Here is a 25,946-nt window from a genome sequence, read left to right on the forward strand (position 1 = left end):
GTGCATGCACTACAAGATGAGCATCTACAGGCCTCTGCCTGTGCATCTGTGTGCACCTCAAAGCTTCACCAGCATTATGGCCAGCACGTCCCTGACAGTATGAAAAGGAAAAAACGGAAATACCACATTAGCATAGTATTCAGACCTTTTGCAGCAACACTTGAAATTTAGCTCAAATGCCTTCTCATTCTTTTGATAATTGCTGAGATGTTTCTATACCTTGAGTGGAGTCCAGCTGTGATAAATTAAACTGATTGGACATTTTTTGGAAAGGTGCACACCTATATGAAAGGCCTCACAGCTGACAATGTATAATGTATCAAAGCCAAAGCCATGAGGTCAAAGGAACTGCCTGCGGAGATCAGAGACAGGATTACTGCAAGGCACAGGTCTGGGGAAGGCTACAGAAAAATTTCTGGCACACTGAAGGGTCCCAAGAGCACAGTGACCTTCATAATTTTCAAATGGAAAAAGAATGGCACAACCAGGACTCTTCCAAGAGTTGCTCGCCCGGCCAAACTGAGCAATCGGGGGAGAAAGGCTTTAGTAAGAGAGTTGAATAAGAACTCAATGGTTACTCTGACTGAGCTCCAGAGATTCTGTGTGTAGATTGGAAAGATAACAAGTAATTCTGCGCTGCCAAAAAAAGGGGAGTAAGCAGCTAACACGGCCAATAGGATATAAGCATATAACAGTAAGACAAAAAAGTGTGTAGCGCTAAAAAAACTTAAAGTTTAACATAAGAACAATGTAGTCCAACCAGTAGTGAAAAACATCTAAGAAAAAATTAGAAGAAAGTCCTCCATGTTTATAAGACTCATGAACACTAATGGTCTATATAGATTCAGTGACTTCATGTGAGGAACAAATTAAATGCGTGACATCTGGAGTGAAGACAGAAGAAGCACACCACCACCGACAATAAGAAGGCTTACCAGATCACGTAGACCCAAGAGGACATACGCCCAATGATGTATGGCAGGAAGGAAAAAGGCCACATAGTGTAATTCCATAAAACAAGTACCAAATTTATTAAAATAAGAGATACACTCACATGAAAATTTTTAAAAATCAGCGCTGTAAAAGTATGGCGGGAGTGGTGTCCTACCCGACGCATTTCATCCTCTTAGACCGACGATGTCATAAGGGGGCGTGACGCCAGAGTCCCTGCGCATGCTGGGAACATAACGTCACAAGGGGGCGGGGTCACCGCCTATATAAATGGCTCCACAGCTCGCACAAAACATTCCAGCCAGAGAGAGCGTTGTGTCAACATCGGAAGAAGAGAAGAAGAGGTGAGACAGCGGCAGCGGCACAGCGGCAGCAGACCGGGCCCCTCGCTGGCAATAGAGCTGGAAGAAGATAGCGGCGGGGCCCAGGAGAAGAGGCGGAACACCGGGAGAAGAGGCAGAACACTGGGAGAAGTCAGAAGGAGACCCCCGAAGTCAGAAGACGACCCTGGAGCTGCCTAATAAATTACTCTTAAAATCTGTGTACTGTGTTTTTTTTATTGACACTTTTCCCTAGGTGAATGGGTAGGGGTACCATGTACCCCATACTCAATCACATAGGCCGGGATCTGGGGCCCCCCTTATTAAAGGGGGCTCCCGGATTCCGATAAGCCCACCGCCCACAGACCCCGACAACCAACAGCCAGGGTTGTCGGGAAGAGGCCCTTGTCCTCATCAACATGGGGACAAGGTGCTTTGGGGTGGGGGGCCCTGCAGGGTGCCCTCCTCCCCCAAGGCACCCACCCCCCCATGTTGAGGGCATGCGGCTTTGTACGGCTCAGGAGGGGGGGCGCTCGCTCGTCGCCACCCCCTTTCCTGGCCGACCGGGCTGCATGCTCGGATAAGGGTCTGGTACAGATTTTGGGGGGACCCCCACGCCGATTTTTCAGCCTAGGGGGTTCCCCTTACAATCCATACCAGACCTAAGGGCCTGGGGGAACCCACGCCGGTTTTTTCATTTAAAATTTGGCGCGGCGTTCCCCCTCAGGATTCATAGGATTCACAGCTGTCAGCACTGCCTGTCACTCATCGCAGAAGGAAAACAAAGTTTTCCTTTCCCGATGAGCGAGCCATCTCGGAGCTGGCTCCTGCGACGGAGCTCGCAGGTGTCAAATCTCGCCGAGAAATGCGGCGAGATTGACACAATATCACGGTCACCTACTGTAGAGTAGCTAGAAGTTATCATTAGCTGCTAAAGTAAACCGGAAGTGGCGTTGTGACCCAATCAGATATACGCAAATTTTATCAAGCTATACATCTTAGCCGGGTTGTTGATTGGAACAGACATATTAATTTTAAACTTTGGGTACAGATGGAATACGCCCAGTCATCTGTTTAATTAGGAAGAGCCTCCTGGTGTCTTGCACACATTTCCAAAGAGCTTGTTAAACATCCTCTGATAGGAAATACTCTTAAAATTTGTGCGGCTATGCTCCCTATTATTGGTATAATACCTGAGACTTCCCCCTATATCCAATATTGGGGAATCCCCTATTTCCACCAGGGATTGAGGACAGGGCTTTCAAACATTTATCAAATATGGGCCGAACACAAGTTTCCAAATACATAAAAGGGGGGACATGGCGGACAGTCACGGAGATGATGGAATTATTCGGACTAAGATTCTGGAGTGGTCTCCAGATTTCTCATTTTTCTCAGTACCCTTCCTGCCCCGGGACAGATTGAAAGGCCTCCTAATAGCTTTGAGAAGTTGTGCTCAGAGAGGGGAGCAAAATCACATACCCTATCAGCCAATTATGAGATACTAATTGCAGTGAGGGAAATTGACCCTGTGAACTATGTCCGTGATTGGGAACAAGAGTTGGGGAAGGACTTCAGCACAACACAGTTACAACAAATTCTTAGGTTTACACATGAATCGTCTTTGTGAAAACTCAGGAGGATAATTTTAAAATTTTGACTTGTTGGTACAGAACACCAGAGAGATTGAAGAAGTTTTTCCCCGACTCTTCAGACCTTTGCTGGAGATGTCAGGCAGAAAGAGGTACAATGTTGCATATTTTTTGAGATTGCTCTAAATTAAAGAATTTCTGGGCAGAGATCAGACGTATTCTTCAGATTATCACTAACTATAGGATACCAGAAGACGCGGCCTTTTTTCTTCTCCATGTATCCCATATAACAGAAAAGGTATATAAGAAATCTGTGATACGTCATCTTTTAGATGCTGCTAAGGCCTGTGTTCCTTTGACATGGAGATCGACGTCACCACCGACGATAGAGATGTGGTTGCGTAAAGTGAAAGAGATCAGCAAATTAGAAGATTTGGTTCTCTCTGCACGACACCAACAAGAGAGATATTCCGAGACCTGGTCCCCTTGGAATACTTTTCTGGCCTCGGAGGAGGGAAGCACCCTCTTTGATAGTAATCTGAATAGTTAAAGTAGTAATTTAAGGATTTTACCTTCATCCTTTTTATGGGATGCAGCTGTACTGGAGATGTATCTCTATGGATTGGCTCTTTTTTTTTTTTTTTTTGGTTTGTTTGGTTAGTATATAAGGGTAAAAAATTGACTGGGACAGGCTCGACACTATAAGGGAGGCAGGATATTGGTTGAGTAATGCCCTGTACACACGATAGGATTTTCCGATGGAAAATGTGTGATAGGACCTTGTTGTTGGAAATTCCGACCGTGTGTAGGCTCCATCACACATTTTCCATTGAAATTTCCGACACACAAAGTTTAAGAGCTTGCTATAAAATTTTCTGTGTTCTAATAAAAATGTAGCGCTGAAATGAACAAAAAAAGAGAGCGATGTGATGATCAGTGGGTATAATTCACTGAGACATAAAAAGAAAAATGGATATATAAAGTTCAATGACTATAGTATATTTGAACTAAGCCACAACAAAAATAAGCGAAAAAGAGTCCCATCATGGAGAGTAAATAGTGAATCCAAAGTAAATGAAAAATCTTCAGGTCTGTGTTTCATCAGCATGAAAATCTCGAATGACAAATAGATTGAATACTCTTACCAGAGACGGTGGATTCGGATGCCAGTGACACCGAATCAAACAGGCTTAGAGATCCAAGATGGAGGTGGTCGTCCAAGGAACCCCGGATCTCAGGGGGCATCCCCTCTCTGCTTTACCGATCAGGATGAAGACGGCCAATCAGCAGGGACCATGAGGGAATGATGAAATGTCCAAACCTCATGGGAATTCCCGGAGTGTAGGGAGGCAAAAAAATGAAATGCGCCAATAGTGCAGATCAAAAAGGTACATTTATTGGGTCACACCAATAAACAAAGCAATTAAAAAGCGTGATCACATGGATAAAATCAAGTGTAGGGAAGAGTGTAGCTCGCCCGACACGTTTCGTCCAATTGGACTTCAACTGGGGCATCAAACTCATCCCCTACACTGCTAAAATATATATATATATATACTACACAAATATTACAACCAATCAAACATTGACAATCTGGTCACATGATGAATTGGCTCATGATAGGGCAGAGAGGAATCAGCTGGTGCCAAAAACGTCTAAGGTAAAAGATTCCCAACCAATAAGAAAGAGAGGCCTGTATCTGCCAGCCAATAATCTGCTAGTTAGTGAGGAAGCAACAAAAACAGGAAGTAATAGTAACCTCCACATGCGGAAAGCCCGTTACATAGACAACATCTTCCTCCTATGGAATGGGGATCTCTCCTCTTTACAGGAATTTATAACTTTCCTGAACTTCAATGATCGGGGCATTAAGTTATCATATGAAGCTAGTCTTACTTCCATACATTTCTTAGACTTAGAGATTAATGTCCTTAACCGACGCTTTGAGTTCAAGACATACTTCAAATCCACGGACCGAAATGGTTACATCCCAGTGGATAGCTGCCATCATCCACAGTGGTTAAAATCTGTGCCTCGCAGCCAATTCCTTCGACTGCGACGTAACTGCACTAACGAGGTGGATTATCTTATCCAATCTCAAACCCTCAAAAACAGATTAATAGAAAAGGGTTACACTTCCATCGAATTGGATGCTGAGATCAAAAGGATTGCATCTATAGACAGATGGTCCTTATTAGCGACCAATTTGAGGAAGATCAATAATGACAAATCTAAGTGGTCTTTTTTCACCACCTACTTTGTTCAAGCAAGACAAATCTGTAGTATTGTTAAAAAACATTGGGGGGTCCTTCGAAATGATAGATTTCTGAGTCCTGTCCTTCCTGAACAAGCAGGAATTGTTTTCAGGGGAGCCAGATCCATTCAGGGACAAATTGCCCCCAATATTATTGATCCACCTAAAAATACGCTGTTTTTTCAGGATTGTAAAGGTTTCTTTCCATTCAGGAAGTGTAGGGTATGTTTCCATAACACAAACGGTAGACGAAAAACTGAGAACTTTCAATCCACAGTTACCCAACGAACAAACCCCATGAAACATTTCACCACCTGCGCCACACAATATGTAGTATATCTTATAACATGTCCCTGCAAAAAACAATACGTGGGTCGCACCAAAAGAACTTTCTCAGTTTGAGTAGGCGAGCATCTTACCAACATCCAGGCGGGCAAGACTAACCACACAGTCCCACGACATTATCTGACTCACCACAATCGGGACCCCACTGGTACCCAATTTCTAGTGATCGACAAATTCATCACCAATTGGAGGGGAGAATCTCGAGTTCAGGGTGTCTCCAGACTCGAGACCTATTGGATATTTGATTTGCGGTCCTATTCGCCATACGGGATGAATGTTGAGTGGGACATCAACTCCTTTATCAATCAGGCTTAGCCTTTTCTCACAAGGTGGACCTCCATTCCATACTGTTCAATTTTTCATCTTGATTGTCCATGACACCCATTATCCCTTGGATATTAAAACTTACAAGATATATATGTTCCCCTCTTTTTCCTAGATTTGGCAGCCTTTATAGGCCAGGGAAGGTTTCTTATTAAAATAAATTTTTTCTACTCATTTCCACTTACACCACTTATTTTTCTATCCAGAGTTCTCCTTTATATATACATATATTTATTACAATTTTATATGTGTTCTTTCCAGAATCATATTATATATTATCATCACTATTTTCACAATGTTGATGCCAATATGGTTTATTTTTATATTGTTTTATGTATATTTCAAGTTTTTTGCTTGTTTTTTTATAATCGGTCTGTTATGAGGTCCTATGCGGTGACACCCTGGTATGCGGCAGATTTATCTGTGACAGCTTCTGGGTGTCCCCTGGCCAAGACTTGGAAGGTGTACACGTAATTCTGCCAAGTTACGTGCCCGGCGTATTACTTTGGCCGGGCCATTCTGCGGAGTTTCCCCATTGGTATTCATAAGACCATGCGACCCTGTCAGCAGATGGGGTCACGTGTTCTTTTGTTCCGATCCCTGCTGGATGCTTCAGTGCGCTGTATGCAGTCCCGCAGCGCTGACGTTCTCAGTCACATGACCGCAGCTGATAGACGTGGCCATGTGACTTTCTGTTTAAATTCATGTACGGCGGAGAAATACGCCGTTCATGTGCACATTCCCGGCTGTCTGATTGGGCAGAGATGTCTCCAGTTGCAGCCGATGTATATTTTTTGCGGGCTTTCCACACGCGGAGGTTACTATTACTTCCTGTTTTTGTGGCTTCCTCACTAACTAGCAGATTATTGGCTGGCAGATACAGGCCTCTCTTTCTTATTGGTTGGGGATATTTTACCTTATACGTTTTTGGCACCAGCTGATTCCTCTCTGCCCTATCATCAGCTAATTCATCATGTGACCAGATTGTCAATGTTTGATTGGTTGTAATATTTGTGTAGTATATATATATATATATATATATATATATATATATATATATATATATATTTTAGCAGTGTAGGGGATGAGTTTGATGCCCCAGTTGAAGTCCAATTGGACAAAACGCGTCGGTCGAGCTACACTCTTCCCTACACTTGATTTTATCCATGTGATCACGCTTTTTAATTGCTTTGTTTATTGGTGTGACCCAATAAATATACCTTTTTGATCTGCACTATTGGCGCATTACATTTATTTGCTTCCCTACACTCCGGGAATTCCCATGAGGTTTGGACATTTCATCATTCCCCCGTGGTCCCTCCTGATTGGCCGTCTTCATCCTGATCGGTAAAGCGGAGAGGGGATGCCCCCTGAGATCCGTGGTTCCTTGGACAACCACCTCCATCTTGGATCTCTAAGACTGTTTGATTTGGTGTCACTGGCATCCGAATCCACCGTCTCTGGTAAGAGTATTCAATCTATTTGTCATTCGAGATTTTCATGCTGATGAAACACAGACCTGAAGATTTTTCATTTATGTTTTTAATATTGGTCATATTTGTATGTAGCAGCTTCACTATTGTTTATTGGGTTAGCGCAGTGTTATTCACAACCGATTTTCAGACAACAAAATCCGTTGTCGGAAAATTCCGATCGTGTGTACACAAATCCGATGCACAAAGTGCCACGCATGCTCAGAATAAATTAAGAGACGCTATTGGCTACTGCCCCGTTCATAGTCCCGACGTACGTGTTTTACGTCACCGCATTCAGAACGATCGGATTTTCTGACAACTTTGTGTGACCGTGTGTATGCAAGACAAGTTTGAGCCGTCGGAAAAAATCCATGGATTTTGTTGTCAGAATGTCCGATCAATGCCTGATCGTGTGTACAGGGCATTAGAGTTATTTTAGACACAGATTCAACTTACTGCTGGATGATATAAAATGATGTTTTAAGTATGTTTAAATATGTTAATGTTTTTTCTTTTCTTATGTATGCTCTCGAGCATGTCCTATGTTTAAAATAAATAAAATGAAAAAAAAAAAAAGGAAGTCCGCCGAAAGTCCGTCGGATAGACCGTCGGACCAGTCCTGTCGAAAAGTCCACTCGTGTGTGTGCGGCATAAGGCTAGCAGAGTATTAGCATTCATTAACCATCTCAATACAGTGCACTTTCACCCCTAGGGGATAGGGGATAGATTTATAGCACTTTTATTATTTTTTTTTTTACTAGTAATGGGGCCGATCTGCGATTTTTATTATGACTGTGATATTGTGGCGGACATATCGGACACTTTTGACACATTTTTGGGACCATTCACATTTATACAGCGATCTGTGCTATAAAAATGCACTGATTACTGTATAAATGTGACAGGCAGGGAAGGGGTTAACATTAGGGGGTGATTGAGGGGTTAACTGTGTTCCTAGGGAGTGTTTCTAACTGAAGGGGAGGGGACTCACAAGGGGAGGAGACCGATCGGTGTTGCTCTATATAGAGAACACACATCGGTCTCCTCTCCTCTCTGACAGGACATGGATCTGTGTGTTTACATACACAGATCCACGGTCCTGCCGTGTTAACGGGCAATCGTGGGTGCTCGGCGGACATTTCGGCCGCCGGGCACGCGCATCGGGTGCCCAGTGACATGGCAGGCGTGCGCGATTGCGCTCTCCCAGATCGAGAGCCGCGCCACCTAGCCATCATATGACATTGGCGGGCAGCAAGCAGTTAAAGGGAATTTACTCAAGAGTTAAAACTATACTTCTATCAATTTAAAATACTCTTATTAGGCCACATTTAGAATATGTCATGCAGTTCTGGTCACCTATCCTCAGGATAGATGTGTTGGAGCTGGAGAAAGTCCAGAGAAGGGCAATAAAGCAATTAATGAGGCTGGAGGACCTCACCTATAAAATGTGTATAGAATCAAACTTATTAGAGATGCTTAAGAAGGAATATGATCACAATTTATAAATATCTAAATAGTGATTCTATCTTCGGCAAAAAATTTTTGGTTTCGGGTTGCTTAAGAAGACATGTGGCCACTCAGTGAAGTTGAACAAAAAGTGTTTTAATGTTAGAGCAGCAAAGATTTGGAGCTCCCTTCCACAGCTGGTGGTGTCAGCAAGGAATGTCAATATTTTCAAAAAACATTAGATGGAGGCCTTAGCAAACACAATATAAAGGGATATTGAAAATGGTATTGACATAAACACACACACACATATACACACACATATACACACACCCACACTGGTTGAACTAGATGGACTGGTGTTTTTATTCAACCATACCAACTATGTAACGCTTCAAGGGGAAAGTTGTAGAATTTATCCTGCCCTCAAAGAGAGAGAAAAATACAGTATATAAGACCTGGAGGAAGTGTTATGGAGGAACTGTTAACTTTAGGGTTGCACTGATACCGATACTAGTATCAGTATTAGTGCCAATACCGAGCATTTGCACGAGGGTCTGTTATGGATTTTGGGGGGATCCCCATGCCATTTTCTAAAAAATTTGGCTTGGGGTTCCCCTTAAAATTCCTACCAGACCTGAAGGGCCTGGTGTGGGTTTTGGGGGGGACCCCTACTCCATATTTTTTATTATTTTGGCACAGGGTTCCCCTTAATATCCATACCAACCTGAAGGGCCTGGTGTGGATTTTGGGGGGGACCCCCACTCAATTGTTTTTTTAAATTTTGGTACGTTTGTTTTCAATGATTTTTATCTATATTGCCGGGATCAGACAATACATTACAGCCGCAATCAGTTTTAAATGAAATTTTTTCCTTCAGAAACGTAATTTTGCTGTGGCATAGTCAAACTTTTTTTTGCATTGATACATAAACATCCCCAAACACTTTTTATGACAATAACTTGCATATACGCCTGTAAAATGAGCATTTAGATTTTTCATGTTTGTGTCTCATAGACTTTAACAGTGTTTTCGAGTTTGGAGAAATTTTTTGCCTGTGCGCAAGTTCTGGTGCAAACCGAACTGGGGGGTGTTCGGCTCATCCCTATTTGTAACACCTAATTTATATAGCCTCATTGGATATGATGGATATTTACAAAATAGTAATAATAATGATAATATCTGATTTCAGATTCCAGTATCTCGATGCTCAGATCCCTGTTTACCTGGAAGCAGAAAAAAGTTTGGATCAACAATTCTTACATGCTGCTATGAGTGCATCTCATGTCCAGAAGGAGAGATATCCAACATTTCTGGTAGAGTTTGTATTTGTTAGTAAGTTATTGTTGGACTGGGCAGGAATTAACGCTGTAGTTAAAGTGGATGTCAGCGAATAAGACATATCTCTGCAATGTATGTACATTTCCCCATGTTTTGACCTTCTAAAGACCCTGCAAGTACAGAAAGATACCTGTTGATCCTGCAAGAAATGCACTCAGCTCCTAACTGCCGGTTCACACAGGGGCGACTTGTCAGGCGACCTAGCCACCTGACAAATCGCCTCCCATTCTGTACTACGGAACCATTCTAATAGGAGCGACGCAAGTTGCTCCGACTTAGAAAAAGGTTCCTGTACTACTTTGGGGGTGACTTGAGGCGACTTGCATAGACTTCTGTACAGAAGTCGTTTTGCTAGTCGCCATGGAAGTCGTGTGCAGGTAGCCTCAGTGCCGCCCCTGTGTGAACCGGGGCTAAGTCCTGCTGTGTTCTGACAACACACAGTAGTTTGTTGACTAAAATAAAAAGAAATGGTATCAGCCCTGTTCACATGTATTTTGCTACTGCTATTAATACCACTACTACCAGTACTGCTACTACTACTACCACTACTACTACTATTAATATCACTATTACTACTACAAAGCTACTAATTCTCTCCCCTCTCCTAATTTTTTTCTGACAGCATCAAAAGGTATTTTTACATGGTAAAATTAAAGCAATTGCACAGTCATGCAATGATATACCCAAATTAAATTGATATACATTTTTTGCTCACAAATAGAGCTTTCTTTTGGTGGTATTCGATCGCCACAGTTTTTTTTATTTTATTTTTTTTATTTAAAATAAAATATATATTATATAATATATATATATATATATATATATATATATATATATATATATATATATATATATATATATATAAAACAAATAAAATCATTTTTCATTTCATTTTTGTTTTCATTTTGTTTTCATAAATTTAGGCCAACATGTATTCTGCTACATGTCTTTTTTTTTTTTTTTAATGTATATTAATTGGTTTGCATGAATGTTGTAGCATCTACAAACTATAGCAAATATACAGGAATTTGTATTTATTTTATTTTAATACCAGTAATAGTGGCGATCAGTGACTTATATTGGGACTGTGATAGTGCGGCGGGCAATCTAAAGCTAACTGACACTGAGTGGGAACTGACTAACTGACACTGACATTACCAGTGACACTAATACAGTGATCAATGATAATAATATGCACTATTACTGTACAAATTACACTAGGGAAGGAAGGGGTTAACATTTCTGGCAATCAAAGGGTTAACTGTGTGCCTAGGAAGTGTTAATGTGTTCACTGACTGCTGATTTTTTTGTACATCAATTTGTTTCTTTTCCCTGTTTTGCAGGGATAAAGCGATCTGTCCCACTGTATACAGTTCCGTGTTTACCAACTTACTGTGGGCTGTAATGTGACACAGCTGATCAACAGGTCCCAGCCGGTGAATCATTGGCCAGGATCTGTTGACAGACTCACTGTGTGAAATCAAAAGGAAGTAGGTGGGTTTGAAAATTGCGCTCCCAACCTTGAAACAGGCAGCGACGATCAGGTATGTGAATGTGCCTGTACATGCTGCCAGCTTGCCATTTATCTACAGGAGCGAGTCAGCAAGAGGTTCATAATGGATGTATGTTACAGGCCCCCTAACCTGAAAATGGAAGATGAGACCAGTCTTCTCAAACAGATGAAAATGGTGGCAAAGCCGGGCAATATTTTTATCATGGGGGACTTCAATAATCTGAATATTGACTCTTCATTTCTTATGCCCCGTACACATGAGCGGAAATTCCGCCAACAAAAGTCCGATGTGAGCTTTTGGTCGCAAATTCCGACCGTGTGTATGCTCCATCAGACTTTTGCTGGCGGAATTTCCCCTCTGATACCGGACGTTGATTGGAGACTAGATAGAGCACATAGGTCACTAGCTCCTAAACCTCCAGCAGGAGCAAACCCCAGGGACATTATAGTACACTTTCATTATTACAATAGCAAGGAAGCTTTGACCATGGCCCCCTGCAATAGATCTCGGCTGGAATTCAAAGGAGCTAAAATACAAATTTTTAGCGACTTGTCTCCTATAACCCTTGCTAAACGTCGCAGCCTTCGTCCAGTGACCACGCTCTTGCAAAACCACTATCTTCCATACCGCTGGGGATTCCCCTTCCGCCTGTCTGCCTCGAAGGATGGTGTCCAATATTCCATGAGGGATCTTCAGGAGAGTGATGCATTCATACGCAATCTTGGTCTTCCACCGCTACCAGATGAAGACCCCATACCACTCCCGACAACACCTAAACCCGCATACATCCCAGGCCAGATTTGGACCCCTGCTCGTCAGAAGTCACAGAAGACCTACTCCACACCTCAGCACCACCCTTTCTCTAGACTCCCACCTTGAAAGATATCCTTTCTGCAGTTTGTTCAATTTGGCTTCGGCCCTTACCTCACTGAGTTTCCCCTAAATTGGGGAGTTTATACCCATATACATGAGATGCCTTTTCTGTGAACTATAGTTCAATTTTTCTACCGAGTTTGTGCTTTTTCTTTTTTTATACTATGTCAGAAGACGGCGGGGATCACTCCAGAGAAGTTGGAGCTCCTCGTGTGCCTCCTTTCGATCCACAGCCACGGCTGTGGACTCCTGGGTGGTTTTTACCCCCCAGGCTATATTTCAAATTTTTTTTGTTTTTTTAGGTTTTTTTTTTTACCTATTTTTTATCTCTTATTTGTTTTACTTACGTCTTTTACCATTGTCAATCCTCACTACTGTTAATGTCAGGTCTTCCCTCCTTAAGATACACCATGGACTTTTTTGCTCATTTTGTATATCTATGTCTTTGTGGATAATGCTTTTCTTTTATGGTCACCATAGCTTAACCATGCTTCACAGTGATGGCTTTACGAGTCCTTACTTATAATGTGATAGGTTTGAACTCGGTTCATAAACACTGGTTAGCCTTGACGGAGTTCAAATCTTCAAAGGCGGACATAATTTTAGTCCGGGAGACGCATGTCCGCTCAGGGGGATCCTTTAAATTTGCTGCAAAACATTTTCCTATTTCATTTATGGCTTCTGACCCCTCTGGCAAAGCAGGGGTGGCTATATTGATTAGAAAATCTTGCCCTTTAACCACTTCACTACCCGCCCATAGTAAAATGACGTCCACAGATGTGATCTCCCATCCTGGGTGGATGTCATATAACGGCCTGGGCTTCCCGGCCGTCTAGGGGGCGCGCGAGCGCCGTCCGCGTTGCTCGGGACCCGGTCCATGTCCCCTGCGGGCGCGATGTCCGCCGGGCACCCGCGATTGCCCATTAACCGAGCAGGACCGTAAACACACAGATCCACGTCCTGTCAATTGAGAGGAGAGCGATCTGTGTTCCCAGTACAGCGGAACACCGATTGGTCTCCTCCCCTTGTGAGTCCCCACCCCCTACAGTTAGAATCACTCCCTTAGGAAACATATTTAACCCCTCGTGTCCCCCTAGTGGTTAACCCCTTCACTGCCTATCACATTTATACAGTAATCAATGCAATTTTATAGCATTGATCGCTGTATAAATGTGAATGGTCAAAAAAATGTGTCAAAAGTGTCCGATGTGTTCGCCATAATGTCGCAGTCATGAAAAAAATCACAGATCGCCGCTATTACTAGTGAAAAAAATAAATAAATATTTTTTTTTTAAAAATGCCATAAATCTATCCCGTATATTGTAGATGCTATAACTTTTGCACAAACCAATCAATATACGCTTATTGCGATTTTTTTTTACCAAAAATGTGTATAAGAATACATATCGGCCTAAACTAAGGAAAAATTTTTTTTTTTTTTTTTTTTTTAAATTGGGATATTTATTATAGCAAAAAGTAAAAAATGTTATGTCTTTTTCAAAATTGTCGCTCTTCTTTTGTTTATAGCGCAAATAATAAAAACCGACGAGGTGATCAAATACCACCAAAAGAAAGCTCTATCTGTGGGGTACAACGTTGCACAACCGCGCAATTGTCGTTTAAAGTGCGACAGCACTGAAAACTAAAAATTGGTCTGGGAAGGAAGGGGGTGAAAATGCCCTTTATTGAACCGGTTAAGAGTAAAATCCTCATTTATGGACCCTCAGGGCAGGTATATTTTCCTGGACTGCGATTATCTGTCACGCTCTTTCACCTTGATCAATGTTTATGTCCCCAATTCAGGTCAACTACAATTTCTCACTGATGTATTTGGGAAACTAGGCAAATATGCTCAGCCTTTTATGATTGTTGGGGGAGATTTCAATATGACCCTGTCTCCTAGAAGAGACAGACGCACACTATTCTCCTCCACCCCTTTGGCTAAAGTAGAACGTCAATCTATCTCTTTCCGCAGACTCATCAGATCATATAACTTACTGGACATCTGGAGAATGAAACATCCCGCCCACAAACAATTTTACTTTTTCTCCCCTCCACATAAGATGTATTCCAGATTGGATTATTTGTTTGTCACGGCCCCTTTACTGACATCCTCTGTAGCCTCAGAACTAAACCCTATAACTTGGTCAGATCATGCTTCTGTCCAGCTTGATCTCCTCATCTACACCTAGAACCTGCCATTGGAGACTTAATGACTCTCTCCTTCAAAACCCTATCATTGAAACTCAATTATCTCAGAATTTAACTAAATTCTTCCAACTAAATGACAGTTCTGTGGCAGACGTGTCTACCCTGTGGGAGGCCCACAAAGCATACTTTAGAGGCCTGTGTATCTCAGCGGGCTCCCGCTTAAAGAGGGATTCTGCAGCTCAGAGATCCGATATTCTCTCCCAGCTACGAAAAGCAGAAGGTCTGCTACTTGCCTCTCCCACTGTGGCACGTCTGCACACATCCTTACTTTGGGCTAAACAGAAATTCTACGAATTCGCTAACAAACCTCAAAGGATGCTAGTAAATAAGCTTAAACTGCGTCCGTTTCACTCTTACCCCGAATTTCTTATCCAAGCTGATGGAACTCCAACCCACTGTCCACAAACAATGTCTAAAGTCTTTGGGTTATTCTATGATAAGCTATATAATTGCTTAAACACAGACCCCAAACACCTATTCTCCCAAGAGTAATTTAACTCCTTCTGTAACCCTTTGAAATTGCCCAAACTGTCGTCATCTCAAGTAGATACCTTAACGCTGCTATAACGTCAGAAGAGCTAGCTGCAGTCGTCAAGGAGCTGCCTTTGCATAAATCCCCAGGACCAGATGGTTTACCCTATATTTATTACAAAAACTTTCTCCCAATTTTAAGCCCATATTTAATAGATCTTTTTTACTTCTCTGCAAAGAGGCGATATCCCTCATTCTCAATTTTTACATGCCCATGTTACAGTCCTTCCGAAACCTGGCAAACCCCCATCATTACCAGATAACTACAGGCCCATAGCCTTACTTAATTTGGATTATAAAATTTTCAAAAATTTTCACAAATTTTAGCTAATAGGCTTTCTCCTATAATACCTAGCCTTATCCATAATGATCAGGTAGGCTTTGTCACAGGCAGACGTGCAGGCGACAACACTAGACGCACCATTGATCTGATTGACTTACTTGATAAAACTTCCCTCTCTGCTCTTATTTTGAGCTTAGATGCTCAGAAAGCGTTTGATAGGCTCTGCTGGCCATATATGTTTGCCATACTTACGCGCTTTGGGTTCACAGGCTCCTTTATATCAGCTCTTCAGACCTTATACTCTCATTCCACATCCAAAGTTCAATTAGCGTCTTTTATGTCCCCATCCTTTTCGCATAGTAATGGCACTAGGCAAGGATGCCCCCTATCCCCCTTATTGTTCATATTATGCCTTGAACCCCTAGCTGAAGCCGTCCGAATACACCAGCGGGGTCTATCTGCAACAGAGAGAATACAAACTGTCTCTTTTTGCAGAAGATATGTTGCTAACGTTAACGAAACCGCATATTTCTCTTCCCAACCTCCATGCTTTATTAGATACATTCAGTAAAATTTCTGGTTATAAAGTTAATAAAGCCAAGACAGAAGCTCTTCCTATACATATTCCCCCTACGCTCCTTAAAACGTTACAAAATAACTTCCCTTAGCATTGGTGCTCTACTTCCCTTAAATATTTAGGTATACATTTGACAGCATCTTATTCCAATCTATATCAAGCTAACTTCCTCTCCTTAATCTCGGAAACACATGGCTTACTCCGTCAATCGATGGAATTTCCTCTGTTTCTTCTAGGTAGGATAAATGTCCTCAAGATGGCTATATTCTTGAAGTTCTTGTATCTTTTCGAAACACTGCCAATTGCACTCCCTATGTTACATTTTTGAAATATTCAACGGGCCTTCACTAAATTTATTTGGGGCAATAAAGCACACAGGATTGCTGGCACAGTGGTATTTGCTCCTCATTCTCAGGGGGGGTTGGGAGCACCTGATATTAGCAAATACTATTATGCTACCCATCTCACAGCGATCATCTCTTGGTCATCGCGCTTTGCGACAAGCAGATGGTTGGAATTGGAACTGAGTGTTACTAGTAGACATGTGCATTCGTTTTCGTCCGAATGCATTTTGGTCCGAATTTCAGGTATTTTCGTTATTGTTTTAGCAAACGATAACGAAAGTGCAGAGTCCGAAAAACGAAAGATCCAACATAAATAAATGCTTTATTTTCATTTTCGTTGCTACAACAGTTTGATATAGATAGGAGATTCGACATGATGATGACAATAACAATCTGTCCATCAAACCTGTGGTCGAATGTGCCTAACCTTAGCTCTATTAGTCCAAGATTATTCTACATAGAGAGAAAAGATTCGACGTAGAGAGAAAAGATTCGACGTAGAGGAGGAAAGATTCGACGTAGGGGAGGAAAGATTCGACGTAGGGGAGGAAAGATTCGACGTAGGGGAGGAAAGATTCGACGTAGGGGAGGAAAGATTCGACGTAGGGGAGGAAAGATTCGACGTAGGGGAGAAAAGATTCGACGTAGGGGAGGAAAGATTCGACGTAGGGGAGGAAAGATTCGACGTAGGGGAGGAAAGATTCGACGTAGGGGAGGAAAGATTCGACGTAGGGGAGGAAAGATTCGACGTAGGGGAGAAAAGATTCGACGTAGGGGAGGAAAGATTCGACGTAGAGAGAAAAGATTCGACGTAGGGGAGGAAAGATTCGACGTAGGGGAGGAAAGATTCGACGTAGGGGAGGAAAGATTCGACGTAGGGGAGGAAAGATTCGACGTAGGGGAGGAAAGATTCGACGTAGGGGAGAAAAGATTCGACGTAGGGGAGGAAAGATTCGACGTAGGGGAGGAAAGATAAATAAAAATAATGATGATGATGAATGTTATTGGCTGATTGTAACCAAAGAGGAGGAGCAGTAAAATAGCTAGAACTAAGTACACACGTACTTTGGCTTATGGTGTCTGTTGAAAGAAGATTCGACGGAGCAGGTAAACTATACGGCGTCGCATAGTTTAGCTGCTCCGTCGAATCTTCTTTGAACATTCGACAGACACCATAAGCATTCAATGACAGATTCGACCTTAATTAGGATTTTTGGACGAATGCAATTTTTAACGAAAACCGAAATAAATAAAAACGAATTTCGGGAGTAACTAAATAAATATATTTTTTGGACGAAAACTAAATTCCGAAACGAAATATTTCAGTGTGCACATGTCTAGTTACTAGCCCTGTACACCCTTGGTCAATGCTATGGGCTGACTTAACTACTTCTTTATCTCAGCTCAGACATATTTGTTTAGGACCGATGTTGTTTACTCTCTCCATCTGGAAAAAATGTAAAAAGGGGTTCTTTCCCTCTTCTCCATGCCCACCTCTCTTGAATGTTATTTTCAACCCGGAAATTCCGGATAGTCTTTCCTACAATAATATGTATCCATGGTCCCAAGCAGGCATTTTTCAGCTTCGTCACCTAGTACATCCTGTAACTCGCAAAATACTTTCTTTCCAAGAACTCCAAACCAAATTTGATATACCCAAAAAGCTCTTTTTCTCTTATCTTCAATTTAAACACTACTTCCATTCTATATCACCTGCCTTGACCTTAGAAAAACCCAATGCTTTTGAAGCTTTATGTGCCCAAGGTCCATACCAACCTGTTCTCATTTCTTGTATATATAAGATCCTCCATGATTCCAAAAAGCTTACGATGGATTCTCATGTTTACATGCGAAAATGGACCAAGTTACTTCCTACCCCTATATCCCTCCCTCAATGGCAGAAGATCTGGACTTCTATATCTAAAGTTTCCAGATGCGTGAAGCAGAGAGAGACAGCTTACAAAGTCCTTATGTTCTGGTATAGGACCCCGGAGGTTATCCATAAATATGACCCCTCTATATCTCAGAAATGCTGGAGATGTTCACGAGATATGGGAACACACTACCATATATTTTGGGAATGCCCGTTAATCTTGCCATTTTGGTCCTCGGTCCAATCAGTGCTTCACTCTGTATTGGAGATGGACCTTCCAAAGGACCCGGTTCATTACTTGCTAGGCTTTCCAGTCCCTGTAATACCTAAACAAGCCAATAAGCTGCTGTCATATATTCTCTTAGCCGCCAAAAGAGTAATACATACATAATACATGATTCTTTGCCTCAATTCTCAAAGATATGGGATGCTTGGGATAAGTCCTCTTTCAATCCTGAATCATTATCCTAAACTGCTGTCAAGTGTTCCAGAGGCAACTAGCTCTTTCATATTTGAATGATTAACCTGAATAATATTATTTTTATATCCACTATTATTATATATATGCTGTGACAGGATCCATGGTGTATTCTCCCTCCCCTTGTTTCTTTTTTTTTTTTTCTTTTCTTTTCCTGACTATGACATTGTTCATTAAGAGATGCTTTTTCCTTTCAATATAAGATAACAGTGATATTTCTCTATAATGTGTTTGTTTTTTCCTGTTTTGTTGAAAACTTCAATAAACATACAATTATAAAAAAAAAACTGTCCATTACCAGTCCATTACCAGGCCCTTTGGATCTTGTATGGATATTAAGGGGAGCCCCGCAACCAAATTAAAAAAAGGAAAGGCGTGGGGCCACCATGCCCTATATACTCTGAACAGCAGTATACAGGCGGTTCAAACAAGACAGGGACTGTAGGTTTGTTGTTAAGTATAAGTGTAGCTCCAGCCAAAAAATCTATTTTAAGCTTTTTGGAAATCATAGGGAAGGGTTATCACCCCTGTAACATTTGTTTTGCTTTCTGTGCACCTCTTCAGAAGATTTCACCTCACTTTCTGTCCCAATGACAATTTTTTTTTGAAAATTTGGGGTTTTTAGTGAAACAAGGATTGGTGATAAAGCATCAGTGAAGAGGAGACACGTTTTTCCCATATTAACTCTTACAGGAGAGAATTTCCCTCCCTAGGGGTAGATTTCATCTCACTTCCTGTTGTCTCCTTCCGTTTGCAAGTAGGAGTCATTTGTAAGTTGGATATTTGAAAGTAGGGGCCTGCCCTATATACTCTGCAGAATTTGGGGCCTTAGGTTGCCACAACACTGTAAGCCCTCACAGTTACTCTTGGTGGGCACAGGAACGGGCCGTGCTGTGAAATATTAGATCAAGAATTGTAATTACATGCCATTGTTGAACAGTGGTAGAAAAATTGGGCCTTTGGTAGTGGTGGTGGTGGTGGTGCTGGTGCCACAACACTGTAAGTCCTCACAGTTTCTCTTGGTGGGCACTTGAACGCGCCCTGCTGTGAAATATTATATCAAGAATAGTAATTACATGCACCTGTTGAACAGGGGCAGAAAAATTGGGCCTTTGGTGGTGGTGGTGGTGGTGCTGCCACAACACTGTAAGAACTCACAGTTACTCTTGGTGGGTGCAGGAATGGGCCCCGCTGTGAAATATTAGATCAAGAATTGTAATTACATGTCCCTGTTGAACAGGGGCAGAAAAATTGGGCCTTAGGCACTGGTGCCACAAAACTGCAACCCCTCACAGATACTATAGTTGGAGCACAGGAATGATCCCTACTGCAAAGTATTGCATCAAAAATTTTAATTACACGCCCCTGTTAAATAAGGGCTGAAAAATTGGGCCTTGGGCACTGGTGCTGGTGCCACAACACTGGAACCCCTCACGAATACTCTAGTTGGAGCGCAGAAATGAGCCCTGCTGCAAAGTATTGCATCAAAAATTTTAATTACACGCCCCTGTTAAATAGGGGCTGAAAAATTGGGCCTTGGGCACTGATGCTGGTGCCACAACACTGCAACCCTTCACAGATACTCTAGTTGGAGCACAGGAATGAGCCCTGCTGCAAAGTATTGCATCAAAAATTGTAATTACACGCCCCTGTTAAACAGGGGCAGAAAAATTGGGCCTGGGGCACTGGTGCCACAACACTGTAACCCCTCACAGATACTATAGTTGGAGTGCAGGAATGCCCCTGTTAAACAGAGGCAGAAAAATTGGGCCTTGGCCACTGGTTGCGGTGCCCAGAACCAAAAATGTTCTTACAAGCTATCAGTATGAAAATTGAGCACGAAGAGGATTTTGACGCAGCATCAGCATAGGCAGTCTTGAAGGGATCTCACATTTAAAAAAAATCAATCGGTTACATCAGCAGCAGGGGCTTGGTAGCTGGTGATCCAAGACTGATTCATTTTTATGAAGGTCAGCACTGAATGTGCGTTCTGAAAGAACGCTGGATGCAGGACAGGCCAGTAGCTCAACTGCATACTGTGCAAGCTCTGGCAGTGATCCATCCTCAAGACCCAGTAACCCAGAGGATTTTCGGTGGGAAAGGTGTCCAAGTCTGATCTTGCCCCTAGGTAATGCTGCACCATGTGAATCAGACGCTGGTGATGGTTGCTGGAACCGATCAGAAATTGGGCCTGCGACTAAAAAATTGTCTGAACGCATCGGTCAGACAGCATCAGCAACACGTTGGCTCTGGAAACACGTTGCACAAACCTTTCTGCCTCCCGAAGATGTTTCATCCTCTACTCCCTCTGCGACGGCAAGATAAGGTCCGCAACCTTACCCTTGTAACGTGGATCAAGGAGGGTTGCCAGCCAGTAATCATCCCTCCCCTTGATACCATGAATACGAAGATCCTTCCAGAGGCTTTGCAGGATCAGGGAGGCCATGCAGCATAGGTTTTCTGATGCATTCGATCCAGAGTCCTCTGGGTCACTAAGAGCGACATGATCCGCAGCCACCTCCTCCCTGCCACCTACAGGTCCATGGGTTTCTGGGGACTGAAAATCTCTTGAAGACTGCTGCTGATGCTGAGTGCCAGGCTCCACCTCCATGCTAACACAATCCTCCTCCTCCTCTACCTCGTCCTCTTCCTGTGTGATCGGCGGGCACGCATGAACACTGTCTGGATAAAGGGGGCCTTGAGAGGTAAGGAAGTTCTCCTCTTCCTCCCTCTGTTCTGCCTCGAATGCCCTGTCCAGCGTATGCTCCAACAGGTGGACAAGAGGGACAGTATCACTGATGCATGCACTGTCACTGCTCACCATCCTCGTGGCCTCCTCAAATGGTGACAGGAGAGTGCATGCATCCCTGATCATAGCCCACTGGCGTGGGGAAAAAACCAAGGTCCCCTGACCCTGTCCTGGTGTCATAGTTGCATAGGTACTCATTGATGGCCCTCTACTGCGTGTGCAGCCGCTGCAGCATGGCCAACATTGAGTTCCACCTGGTGGGCATGTCACAGATTAGGCAGTTCTTGGGCAGGTTAAATTCCTTTTGGAGGTCAGCCGGCCGAGCACTGGCATTATATGATCTATGGAAATGCACACAGACTTTCCTGGCCTGCCTCAGGACATCCTGTAAGTCCGGGTACCTGCCCAAGAACCACTGCACCAAGTTAAGGACGTGAGCCAAACAGGGCACATGGGTCAGTTGTCCCGGTCAGAGGGCGGAGAGGAGGTTTGTGCCATTGTTGCAAACCCCCTTACCTGCCTGAAGCTGGCATGGCGTCAACCACCTCTGAACCTGCCCCTGCAGAGCTGACAGAAAAAAAGCGTGTCCCATGGCCACGTGCTGATGAGGATGCACCGTCTCCATGACCAGCACTGTTGCCTCTAGACACAGAACCTGCTTGCCCTCTTTTATTGGCTTGTGACTGTCTGCCTCTCCTTGTTGGCCTTCCAGACATACCAATGGCCTGCAGTAAGATGTAGCTGCACAAAGCTGGGATGTGTATATATACTGATAGTGCAGCTAGCAGAATCAACTGCCTGCCTGTAGCATTATTAGTATAAGAACACCAGCAATTGTCTTCAAGCTGCTTTAGGTGCACACTGTGCAGAGGACACAGTACACTAAGTGTAAATACTGCAGCTGCCTGCCTGTGGTATTAATAGGATCAGAACAACAGCAATTGTCTTCAAGTAGCTTTATGTGCACACTGTGCAGAGGACGCAGTACACCAACTGTAAATACTGCAGCTGCCTGCCCGTGGTACTAATAGGATCAGAAGAACACCACCAATTTTCTTCAGGTAGCTTTAGGTGCACACTGTGCAGAGGACGCAGTATACCAACTGTAAATACTGCAGCTGCCTGCCTGTGGTACTAATAGGATCAGAAGAACACCGCCAATTTTCTTCAGGTAGCTTTAGGTGCACACTGTGGAGAGGTCATAGTACACTAACTGTAAATACTGCAGCTTCCTGCTTTACTAATAGGATCAGAAGAACACCACCAATTTTCTTCTGGTAGCTTTAGGTGCACACTGTGCAGAGGACGCACTACACTAACTGTAAATACTGCAGCTGCCTGCCTGTGATACTAATAGGATCAGAAGAACACCACCAATTTTCTTCAGGTAGCTTTAGGTGCACACTGTGCACACTGTGCCGAGGACGCACTACACTAACTGTAAATACTGCAGCTGCCTGCCTGTGGTACTAATAGGATCAGAAGAACACTACCTATTTTCTTCAGGTAGCTTTAGGTGCACACTGTGCAGAGGACGCACTACACCCATTTTATTTTTTACATGGTAAACTCTGTCCCCCAGTTCTGCCACCTTTTTTCTCACTTGGGATTCAAAGGACATCATATCTGTATGAATAGTGCCTCTAAGGGAGATCAACATCTCCTTCATGGTAGTATCTAAGATAGTCTGCCTGGTAGGGATTTCTTCTATCGGTTCCAGCAGTTCCCTTGTATCATCCTGGGAATTGCACTCCTCTTGAGCATGCCTCTCAGTGTCTATCTAGTAGTTAACCTGCTTAAACTTGGGCTTTTTCTGGCTGGAGCATGGGGTGCTGTGATTTGAGAAGTGGGTATTACCTTTTCCAGAAGTTTTTGAAGGTCTTCTCCTGCATGCCCTCCATTAGGCGTCCCACTGCTGTTATGTGCCAGAGATCTGCCAGTGCCATACTGGAGTGCCATATTGCAGGGTAGAAGCTCCAGCCACCGGGATAAAGTCAGTTAATTTATGGGGACCGTCTTGTTTTTTTTTGTTTCCTCATTGGTGCTGTGGGTGCTAGAGGAGCTTGTATCGCAGCGGGCGATTGCTCCAGGCTTTCCCTGATGCTGTGTAAGTCGATGTTTGCGAGTCTAACTCCAGAGCTGACCACGGCCATCTACTTGGCAGTCAGCTCAGTCCCCCATCTCTATATCTTAAATTAATTAATCTCTTTAACATTTTATTGATTATATATTTAGGTAATTTGTTACATTATAATTTATATTTAGGCTATATTTATATTTGTATTTTCTTTACAGTATATGTTATTTATTATGTATTATATTTTCTTTTACTCTTCCACAATGCACTGATGGAAATCCCATTGCTAGCTGTGATGCAACACAAGACAATTCATTTTCTCAGAAGCTCTGACCCCGATGCTCTTTGTGTTTGCATTGTTTTTTATGCAGACAGTGAAAACTGCATGAAATGTCTTGATGAAGAATGGTCAAATGAGAAGAAGGATCGGTGTGTTCCTAAATTGATGGACTTTCTCTCATACACTGCTGATACCATTGTTGCAGTATTTTCAGCTGTCTCCATCCTCTGCTGTCTTTTTGCTGGTTTAATATTGGTGATATTTATACATTACCAGGACACCCCCATTGTTAAAGCTAATAACCGGAACCTGAGCTATCTTCTCCTGGTCTCCATCATGCTGAGCTTCCTCTGTGTCTTCTTGTTCTTCGGCCATCCAGTAGATGTAACCTGCATGCTGCGTGTAACCTCTTTTGGTGTCATATTCTCAGTTACCATCTCTTCTCTACTTGCCAAAAGTATCATGGTGTGTATTGCTTTTAAAGCCACCAAACCTGGGAGTCACTGGAGGAAATTCATGGGAACCAAACTGCCTAAGTTTATAATTTGTGTCTTCTCACTGGTTCAAGTAATAATCTGCATCACTTGGTTGTCTATTTCTCCCCCCTTCCAGGATCTGGACACTCACTCTTATCAGGGGAAGATCATCATTCAGTGTAATGAGGGTTCAGTTATCGGCTTCTACTCTGTCCTGGGATATATGGGGCTTCTAGCAGCTGTGAGTTTCATTATAGCTTTTTTAGCCAGGACATTACCGGACAGTTTTAATGAGGCAAAGTACATCACTTTCAGCATGCTGGTGTTCTGCAGTGTCTGGATTGCCATGATCCCAGCCTATTTGAGCACCAGAGGGAAATACATGGTGGCTGTGGAGGTTTTTGCTATAATGGCCTCAAGTTCTGGACTTCTTGGCTGTATATTTTTCCCAAAAAGTTACATAATTCTGTTCAGACCTGACCTGAATACAAAAAAAATTCTCCGCTAATATGTATGGAGCAACACTGGGTTATCAGTTGTTTGCATTTACTTATATATTTATTTATTTATGTTTTACAGGTGCTCATATAGTGTTGTCAATTGTACACAGTGCTTTACACATCTATACAGTATCTCACAAAAGTGATTACACTTCTCACATTTTTGTAAAAATTTTATTATATCTTTTCACGTGACAACACTGAAGAAATTACACTTTGCTACAATGTAAAGTAGTGAGTGTACAGCTTGTATAACAGTGTAAATTTGGTGTCCCCTCAAAGTAACTCAACACACAGCCATTAATGTCTAAACTGCTGGCAACAAAAGTGAGTACACCCCTAAGTGAAAATGTCCAAATTGGGCCCAATTAACCATTTCCCCTCCCCAGTGTCTTGTGATTTGTTAGTGTTACAAGGTCTCAGGTGTGAATGGGGAGCAGGTGTGTTAAATTTGGTGTTATCGCTCTCACTCTCTCATACTGGTAACTGGAAGTTCAACATCACACCTCATGGCAAAGAACTTTCTGAGGATCTGAAAAAAAAGAAGTGTTGCTCTACATAAAGATGGCCTAGGCTATAAGAAGATTGTCAAGACCCTGAAACTGAGCTGTAGCATGGTGACCAAGACCATACAGCGGTTTGACAGGACATGTTCCACTCAGAACAGGCCACGCCATGGTCGACCAAAGAAGTTGAATGAGCCTGCTCGGCGTCTTATCCAGAGGTTGTCTTTGAGAAATAGATGTATGAGTGCTGCCAGCATTGCTGCAGAGGTTGAAGGGGTGGGGAGTCAGCCTGTCAGTGCTCAGACCATACGCCGCACACTGCATCAAATTGGTCTGCATGGCTGTCATCCCAGAAGGAAGCCTCTTCTAAAGATGATGCACAAGAAAGCCTGCAGTTTGCTGAAGAATAGCAGACTAAGGACATGGATTACTAGAACCATGTCCTGTGGTCTGATGAGACCAAGATAAACTTATTTGGTTCAGATGGTGTCAAGCGTGTGTGTTGGTAACCAGGTGAGGAGTACAAAGACCAGTCTGTCTTGCCTAGAGTCAAACATGGTGGTGGGAGTGTCATGGTCTAGGGCTGCATGAGTGCTGCCGGAACTGGGGAGCTACAGTTCATTGAG

General features: G+C 42.9%; 1 protein-coding gene across 1 annotated transcript in view; it reads left to right on the top strand.

Moving 5' to 3' along the window:
• LOC141134033 (vomeronasal type-2 receptor 116-like) overlaps positions 1–24,822 on the top strand; it is a 47,733-nt gene extending 22,911 nt beyond the window's left edge. The window contains exons 3-4 of the mRNA XM_073623653.1: positions 9,900–10,023; positions 23,930–24,822. Coding sequence (XP_073479754.1) covers positions 9,900–10,023; positions 23,930–24,822 — 1,017 coding nt within the window. The remainder of the gene's footprint in view (positions 1–9,899; positions 10,024–23,929) is intronic.
• Positions 24,823–25,946: the final 1,124 nt, after the last annotated feature.

The sequence above is a fragment of the Aquarana catesbeiana genome, linkage group LG01 (assembly GCF_042186555.1).
Source record: "Aquarana catesbeiana isolate 2022-GZ linkage group LG01, ASM4218655v1, whole genome shotgun sequence".
In the NCBI taxonomy this organism is placed as follows: domain Eukaryota; kingdom Metazoa; phylum Chordata; class Amphibia; order Anura; family Ranidae; genus Aquarana; species Aquarana catesbeiana.